The sequence below is a fragment of the Saccopteryx bilineata genome, chromosome 12, assembly GCF_036850765.1.
Source record: "Saccopteryx bilineata isolate mSacBil1 chromosome 12, mSacBil1_pri_phased_curated, whole genome shotgun sequence".
Lineage (NCBI taxonomy): Eukaryota > Metazoa > Chordata > Mammalia > Chiroptera > Emballonuridae > Saccopteryx > Saccopteryx bilineata.
In genome coordinates this window covers 5714082-5723634 of record NC_089501.1, presented here as the reverse complement: position 1 = coordinate 5723634, position 9553 = coordinate 5714082, and the positions used below count along the sequence as shown (strand labels likewise).

At 44.0% G+C, this 9553-nt stretch overlaps 1 protein-coding gene across 4 annotated transcripts in view; it reads right to left on the bottom strand.

Annotated features, from left to right (window-relative positions):
• Positions 1 to 343: 343 nt before the first annotated feature.
• Positions 344 to 9553, bottom strand: part of FIG4 (FIG4 phosphoinositide 5-phosphatase) — a 137393-nt gene continuing 128183 nt past the window's right edge. For all 4 annotated transcript variants that reach the window (XM_066247846.1, XM_066247847.1, XM_066247849.1 and 1 more), the window contains one exon: positions 344 to 702. In XM_066247846.1, the coding sequence (XP_066103943.1) occupies positions 525 to 702 (178 nt within the window). In that variant the 3' untranslated portion in view covers positions 344 to 524. The remainder of the gene's footprint in view (positions 703 to 9553) is intronic.

The following is a 9553-nucleotide window of genomic DNA, read 5'->3' as shown; positions in this document are numbered from 1 at the left end:
CTTTCCTGAATCATTAGATTTCATTGACATCTTTTCCCTTTATACATGAATTTTTCAGGGCTTTCAAAGTAATAAATTTTTTATCAAAACACAACATTAACATAAAATTCAGTATAATTAAACAAAAGGTTAACGCAAAGAAAAAAGAAGCTGACTCCATTCTGCATGAAGAGGAATATGTTGGTCTGTTTTGTTTACTGTGTCACCCGCAGACCCTGCCTAGTGCCTGGCACCCAGCAGGGGCCCAGCAAACACTTGTTACATTAATTTCTTACTGTGATAGTGTGATAGTATGATGACTACATTTCTAAACAAAAATAAAGCAAAGGCAATGACAGCAAAATATTGTCATTTCTTTATTAGCTATAATGTATAGTTCACCAGTTTCAAAAAGAGAAAAAAAAACTTCAGATGTCAAAGACTGACAGGAAATCACCCTTGTTATCTGAGACAAAGCAGATTACACAGAAGCAAACGGACTTTGTTGGTCCCCCTTGGGGCGACCACGAGGTCCTGCTCTCTCCTCACAGGTACCGGTTTCTGATGTATTCCCGGTACACGGAGGTGTCCTCTTTCCCGAGGGGTTGCATGATACCTTGGCTGGCCTGGATGTGGGCCTGGAAGATCTCTGTAGATTTTCTGTCTACTCTTGGAGGCTGAACTTCATAGATGTTATCCTGTGAGAAGGCTGAGATGGGCGTTCTATAAAAGACAAGAGAGGAGAGCGCTACATTAAATAAATTAAAGTAACAGACCACAGGGAACCATGATCCCAAAGCGTTTGAGAGCTACTGACCTTGAACATGCGGACTGAGTGGTAAGGGGCTATGGTGACAAGGGGGCTCCTGTGACCCCTTTTGGCTGGCTTCCTCCTCTGACTAGAGAACAGAGCTGGACCAGCACCCACCCGGGGCCCTCACGGAAGCACAGGCTGGGCAGGCGTCTCTCACCTGTTCCCACTGCTGTGAGCACCCCCATATCTGCGCACCCATCCGCCCCCCTCCTGTGACTCGAGAAACTAGGTGGGGGGCTGTACAGACAATCTGTTCCTGGCCACGTGGTAGGTACTCAGTAATATTTTTTTATATTGATGTATCCCACAACTTTACTAAATTCATTTGTTGGTTCTAGAAGTTATCAATAGTTTTTAAAGGAAGATTTAGTAGGAATCAGTGAAGTAGATCATTCCTACTTCACACGTTGACGAAAGGGGTAAATGAGTTTATCTGTATAAAGTCCTCACTTAGTATACTGCCTGGCACAGTATAAGTGCTCAGTAAATGTGAACCATTGCTAAGAACTATCGGTGCATAATTCCTTATCTGCAATTCTGAAATCCTAAAAGCTTTAACAATCTAATGTTACCTTGCTGGTAAAACCTGAGCCAACTGAAGCTCACTGGAGGCACATCCTAACAAGAACTGGTGGTACTCGTCCCACTTCATGTGAATATTAACGTGTTTACTTATCAAACAAGACCACACATCACTCTGGGGATATTATTATAAGGCGTATGTACCATCTTGGTATGCTAACATGCCCCAAATTCTGAATTCTGAAACACATTGGGCCTCAGGCTTTAGGACAGGGGTTGGGAATCTATGGCTCATGAGCCAGATGTGGCTCTTTTGATGGCTGCATCTGGTTTGCAGACAAATCTTTAATTAAAAAAATAATGTTAGAAATATAAAACATTCTCATGTATTACAATCCATTCATTTCCTACCACTCATGTTCATGGTTGCGGGTGGCTGGAGCCAATCACAGCTGTCTTCCGGGAAAACATCAAATTTTTATTGGATAACAAACGTGTAATGTACACGGGTTGTTGTATGGCTCTCATGGAATTACATTTTAAAATATGTGGCATTCATGGCTCTCTCAGCCAAAAAGGTTCCCGACTCCTGCTTTAGGACATTGGATTGGGGATCTGTCACATACAGCTTCCTTCCTTCCTTCCTTCCTTCCTTCCTTACTTCGGAGATGATCGAAAAGCACCCAAGAATCTCTCCACTCAAAAATACCCCTCCATTCCCAACCCACCTAGGCTGCTGTAGTGCTTTAAATTGTCATCTACCCCTTGGGACAGGCGCTGTCTTCAGAAAGGCTCTATCAAAATGTAGCCAGTGTCAGAAACACTCTCTACCCAAGGAAGGTTGAGTACCTCCTAGTTATTACATTCTTAGCTGGAGGCAAGTCCTCAAGGGGTGAGTCAACCCAGTCAGGCATGAGGCAGAGTGACTGTGTGCACAATGGGTGGGAGGTCACAGAGAGGCCACTGGTGGGGAGGATAGGAGTCTAAAAAGACACTGGGAGGGACTGGGAGCTCAATGACAACACACTCAACCACGCAGCCCAGGGCTGGCCTTGCCAAGTGGAGGGAGCTCTCCATACCAGGGCACCAAGATGACACAGGGAGAACATCTGCAGAACCTATTCTGCTGGGCTGGGACCCAGCTCTGCTCATGTGCCTTTTTTTTTTTTTTTTTTGTATTTTTTCTGAAACTGGAAACGGGGAGAGACAGTCAGACAGACTCCCGCATGCGCCCGACCGGGATCCACCCGGCACGCCCACCAGGGGCGATGCTCTGCCCCTCCGGGGCGTCGCTCTGCCGCAACCAGAGTCACTCTAGCACCTGGGGCAGAGGCCAAGGAGCCATCCCCAGTGCCCGGGCCATCTTTGCTCCAATGGAGCCTTGGCTGCGGGAGGGGAAGAGAGAGACAGAGAGGAAGGAGGGGGTGGGGGTGGAGAAGCAAATGGGCGCTTCTCCTATGTGCCCTGGCTGGGAATCGAACCCGGGTCCCCCGCACGCCAGGCCGACGCTCTACCGCTGAGCCAACCGGCCAGGGCCTGCTCATGTGCATCTTATCAGAGGCAGCAGCAGGACCTCCGGGATGCCGGCTATCTGGTTAGCTGGGACCTCTGGAGCTAACCTCGACTGTTTGCACCTCAGGGTAATATAATTCAACTCATATTTTGTATATAGTTTATGAAATACTCAATATTCTTCAAAGCACTCTGAAAATTCACACTATCTTAGAACTCTAGCCTTGTTTAAGTAAACAAAAACCAAAGGATAAAATGATTTACTCAAAGTTAAAGAAAAAAAGTTAATGGCTCAGGTGGAAGGGTGCTGAGATCCCGAGCCTGTCTGCACACCAGCAAGGCCATGCTCTTCCTCAAAACACACAGGTTACCGCCGTTGAAATACTGGCTGACACACTACAATGGTGAAAGACTAGGATGATTAATTTATAAACTCTTGTCAATCTTCCTTGAAAACATAGCAACTCTACAGTCATTTACATAATTCAAAGTGAGAAGCTAGAATCCTTTCATGGTTGACAATATTCAGAGTCAAACCATTTAACCTGACCTTTAGAAAGGCTCCATTGGTGTTTTTAGAGATTGCCATCCAAGCGCCAGCCATCCATCCAAGCGCCAGCCATCCATCCAAGTGCCAGCCACCCATCCAAGCGCCAGCCAGCCATCCAGGCGCCAGCCATCCATCCAAGCACCAGCCACAGCAACTTCTCCTGAACAATACCGTCCTCACTGGCCGAGTGCTCCTCCTTCTCACACCCCTTCCACACGTTATCTTCCTTAATTTTCACACCCATCTTCTAGGCAGGAAGCACATGGATTATCCTCTCCATTTTACAGATGAGACATTTAATGCCAACTTTTAAATGGGACTAATGGTTTCTGTCTTGTCTTTGAAGCCAGATCTCTGCCCAGAACTCCTTGTGTATTAATGAATCCTCTCTGGCTGAAATCACACCAGACATCAACAGATGGAGGAAAATACCATCTAGGAACTAAACCTTAATGTAGCTGACAAGGGAAAATGCTGTCACCAAGTCATTGCTTTGTCATTCAAAATCCTTAGCTAAAAGGGCCCTGGCCAGTTGGCTCAGTGGTAGAGCATCGGCCTGGCGTGCAGAAGTCCCAGGTTCGATTCCCAGCCAGGGCACACAGGAGAAGCGCCCATCTGCTTCTCCACCCCTCCCCCTCTCTTTCCTCTCTGTCTCTCTCTTCCCCTCCCGCAGCCAAGGTTCCAAGGCTTCACTGGAGCAAAGTTGGCCCGGGCACTGAGGATGGCTCTGTGGCCTCTGCCTCAGGTGCTAGAATGGCTCTGGTTGCAACAGAGTGATGCCCCAGATGAGCAGAGTATCACTCCCTGGTGGGCATGCCGGGTGGATCCCGGTCGGGCGCATGCGGGAGTCTGTCTGACTGCCTCCCCGTTTCCGGCTTCAGAAAAATACAAAAAAAAACCCAACCAAAACCCAAAATCGTTAGCTAAAGACATGGGCAGGCAGGCCGTGGGAAGTACCAGGCCCAGGACCCAGTGACTGTCTGATGATGTAGGGCTGGGACAACCACAAATAGGGCCACAGACAGCCACTTCCACATCCAAGACCTTGGTTTCAGTAAGTCAGTCAGGAGACCTCACCCTAGTCCTCAGCAAACCGCGTCACTGCTGTGTGGAGGAATGGGAAACCACTACAAACACTCTAAATATGAAATGCCAAACATTAGCCTTAACTGGGTCCTGGGCTAAGTGGCAGGTACGTGCAGGGCTCTGACACCACCTCACTACAGTTTCAAAACAAGGCAGGGAGTCGAAAAAAGCATCAACTGCCCCTTTGTCCTTTTTATTCTTCTAGATTCAAAGCCTATATTAAACAACAAAATTGTAAGGTTAAAATGTTTATTAACAGATTTGGGCTAGAAAGAAAGACATATCATAATCAGAACAAGTTTCCATAAACTCAAGGTTACGGTTCTCCAACTGTAGTTCCCAGACCAGCCACATTAGCATCTCCTAAAAACTTGTTAGAAATATAAATTCTCAGGACTAGTCCAGACCTACTGAATCAGATACCCTGAGGGTGGGTGAGGAGCAGCAAAGATATAACGCGTCCTCCAGGTAATTTCGATACTTGGTAAAGTTCAAGAATCTTTGATCTAAGGAGACCAAAATGATCTAAAATGCCACCTAAAATCTTATTTGTTGACAATGGACAGACTTGAATACTTTTAAGCAAGAGCTTTCCTTTTAAATGACATACTATCACTAACCCTACATTAAGAATGCATAATTTAACATTTAATTGTAAAGATAAGCAACAATATTAGATTCCCCACACAAGTCCTAATTATTTCCCCATTGGCTCACACATATGCAAGGTGAGGAAGAAATATAAAAGCATCCAAGACCCTCAGAAGGGGCTGATTGATGGCTGCCACTTTGTCTCTGAAGGCAATGGACAGAGATAGAGGTAAATCCAATAACATTTCCAATGCTACATAGAATTGTCTTTCATTAGCTTAGATCAGTGGTCCCCAACCCCCGGGCCGGACCGGTAGCGGTCCGCAAAGAAAGAATAAATAATATACATTATTTTTGTTTTATTTATATTTAAGTCTGAACGATGTTTTAATTTTAAAAATGATCAGATTTCCTCTGTTACATCTGTCTAAGACTCACACTCTTGACGCTTGTCTCGGTCACGTGATACATTTTTCCGTCCCACCCTAAAGGCCGGTCCATGAAATATTTTCTGACATTAAACCGGTCCGTGGCCCAAAAAAGGTTGGGGACCACTGGCTTAGATGGCATCTGTTTCTGGATGAAAAACAACAGTATTTAAACACTAAGTGATGTGGAAATTATGAGACTACGTTCTTTATTCATTCTAGTAAAGAGAGTAGGCTTATTACTGGACTTTCATGGTGGGGAAAAAAATGAATCACATTTCTCTCCTGACCATAAACAGTGGCGAGATTATTTTTTTCCAACTTCTCCTTATAGCCCAAAAGGCATAAGATCTACTGCCCCTGATTCAAATGCTGGTTGTACTTCTGGAGATAAAATATTAGAATTTCAAATTTGCAGGCTCATTTCTTTTTATCTACAAAACCTAGTTCCATCTTTAAGGAGAGATCTGGACTTCCCCTCAAGGAATGTTATAGTCTTATTTAGAATAATGTATTTGCCAGTTCCTCTATGAGCTGCTTAACCCACGTTGCCAGGTACTCTCAGACACCGAGGCTGGATGGCACTTGGCCTTAACCACAGGTCCCATCCACAGAAGAGCAACACTTCAAGGAAGGGATCCATTAGACACACCACATGCTTTTAATGAAAATCTCATTGGTGCACTTTTATGCTTTTTCTTAAATGTGGCATTACTCACTTGGTTAAAATCTGCCCATGTCTGATAATAACTGTATCTTATACTTGGATGCAGAACTGATGTTTGAGTCCCTTTTAAAGTTCAACTCCTGAGGTTTTCTTCTGATGTATACCCAATAAATGTATGTTGGTTTCACAAGGAAATATTAATTGATCAGACTGAACTGGCTTCTGAATTTAGTAATGTCATGATGATTTGTAGTCAGTGATAGAAAAACTAGGCAATATTTGTATAACTTCTTTTTTTTTTTTTTTGTACCCTTCCGAAGTTGGAAATGGGGAGGCAGCCAGACAGACTCCCACATGCGCCCGACCGGGATCCACCCGGCATGCTCACCAGGGGGCGATGCTCTGCCCATCTGAGGCATTGCTCTGTTGCAACCAGAGCCATTCTAGCACCTGAGGCAGAGGCCATAGAGCCATCCTCAGCACCCGGGCCAACTTTGCTCCAATGGAGCCTTGGCTGCGGGAGGGGAAGAGAGAGATAGAGAGGAAGGAGAGGGGGAGGGGTGAAGAAGCAGATGGGCGCTTCTCCTGTGTGCCCTGGCTGGGAATCGAACCTGGGACTCCTGCACACCAGGCCGACGCTCTACCACTTAGCCAACCGGCCAGGGCCAATATTTGTATAATTTCAAAACTTTTATAAGTAATACTTTTCATATGTTAAAATCTCATACTTTTCCTATCATTAGCATTTTGGCATACATCAAACCCTAACTGGCATTTCCAGAAAATTTAATACTGGTTCTAGACACAATATACAGTGTGTCTGTAAAGTCATGGTGCACTTTTGACCGGTCACAGGAAAGCAACAAAAGACAATAGAAATGTGAAATCTGCACCAAATAAAAGGAAAACCCTCCCAGTTTCTGTAGAATGATGAGGCAGCATGTGCGCATGCGCAGATGATGACATAACACCGTGTATACAGTGGAGCAGCCCACGGCCATGCCAGTCAAGATGTGGATGGTACAGAGGAAAGTTTAGTGTGAACTGTGGCTCGCTAAATTCGAATCCGTGACCAAAGTGCAACGTGAATATCAGCGCATTTATAATGAAGTGCCACCACATAGGAATAACATTACTCGGTGGGATAAGCAGTTGAAGGAAACCGGCAGTTTGGTGGAGAAACCCCGTTCTGGTAGGCCATCAGTCAGTGACGAGTCTGTATACAGGATAGCTACCTAAGGAGCCCTAAAAAAATCTGTGTGTGAGACTACATCGAACTGCACTGAATAGGTATGAAACTGGGAGAGTTTTCCTTTTATTTGGTGCAGATTTCACATTTCTATCATCTTTTGTTGCTTTCCTGTGACCGGTCAAAGTGCACCATGACTTTACGGACACACTGTACCTCCCTTCCAGTGGTTCATTCTGTTGCTACTATATATTCCCAAGTTTTCTTACAACATGAGTTTTCACCTCATCAAATCATTGGTGGTCATGACTGAGTCACAGAATCAAAAGAATATTGTAGCTGAAGAAGATCTTACTGGAGATCTTGACCATCTCCTTTGTTTGCAAATGATGGTCATCATTAGGTCACATTCCTCATTCCTTTCTCTGCCTTCTAGGAGAAAGCTATAATTAGGGCATGTTCACATTGGTCAGGTGCTCTGGTTTCAGTGGAACAAAACTTCAGCAAATGCTTGAATAGCACTAGCCCTTTATTACTAGTCTGTGTGTCTTTCTGCCAGTTTTGTAATTTCTATTAGGAATAACCATTATCATCTACCTGGGAGAGGGGCCTATGGTGCACATTGCCGTGGAATGATTTTCTTTCTTTCTAGCCTTTAATATTTCTCAGGGCCTTTAGCCCTTAGGTTGTGGATGCCATTCTAACATGTTCTATGTGTGTGACCATCCATTGCTTCTCTATAGTCTCCTTGTTAGGTTGCTTGTATCTTTGCAACAAGTTAATCATACACTCAAGTCTAGTCATGAATCTATTCTACCAAGACGATATAGTGAGGACATGTTTGCTTCTTCATGTTGAAAAATCAAGCTAATGCTGCATATTAGTCACATTTCTTGCACAAATGTAGATACCTAAGTCTAATATGCAGCTCTCAAACTGCACCTGTCCAATGTGGTAGCCATTAGCCACATGTGGCTATTTAAATTTGTTTAAATTAATTAAAATTAAATTAAATTTAAAATTAGTTCCTCAGCATCACTAGCCACATTTTAAGTGCCTGGTAGCTACAGGCGGCTAATGGTCACTGTATTAGACATTGCAGATATGGAACATTTCTATCGCCATGCAAAGTTCTACTGGACAGACTGTTTTAGAACCACTTTCCTGTTATTTTTTCCTCAGAAATTCTGGTTACTTCTGTATCTTTCTAAGCCCATTACCCTAATATGATATGCTTGTGCCCAGTGTTTATTGCTGTCCAATCTTTTATTTGTGTGTGCTTACTTGGCTGGGAACTTATTCTCTGTCAGCCCTTCATCCCCAATGCTCAGAAGAGCACCTGACACATAGTAAGTGCTCAATAATGATTCACTGAATGAATGACTGAGGTGTGGTTGAGGAAGATGATTTTACCTTGGGTTTCTAAATGCAGAACCTGAATTCAGTATGACTGGAATACTCTAGACTTCGGGGAAGCCAATACTTCCCACCAGAGGCCCTTCCCTTGCGATCCTTTCCTAGACAACCCACAGGTGGTGCTTTCTAGGGGGCAGAGCTATCAAAAGGGCTCAAAAACAGGGATGAAGCAGGCAGGGTGAGTTAGGGGTGAGAAAATAATGACTCAGAGAGGTTAACAAATTTACTAAATGGGCTGAAATCAAGAGGAAAGTATCAATCTGCAAACCATCTCCAATAAAACAAAACAAAAGGTAAAATACATTCCTCATATTCTGGGATCCCAGACAGGAGGCTCTGCCTGTATTTGCTGTTAATACACCCCGTCCCTCCAATTTCAGTGTTGGAAACTGGGTAAGCACTCAGTGTTATTTGCTGCCCAATTGCACTGGGGATGCCTCTGAGGGAACTCTTATGTCTTCAGGTAAATATATATATATATGATACCACACAGTAAAGGTGAGAGGCTGGAGGGGCAAGCACTTATCCATGACTGGGATATTAAACCATGTTATTAGCTTCTGGTGACATTCTAAACACCGTAAGATAAAGATATTCACCTTTTTACTCCTGTGAGAAGACACAATTCTATATACACACAAAATGCTATGAATCTAATACATGATCCCCAACAAAGTCCAATTATGTTAGTCTCATTCTGCCACTAAGATCAAATGAACATGACACAAAATAGTAAACATATCTGATTCCTTCAAATGCAAACATTTCCAAAATCCTTTCAACAGCTACTATTCTTTCG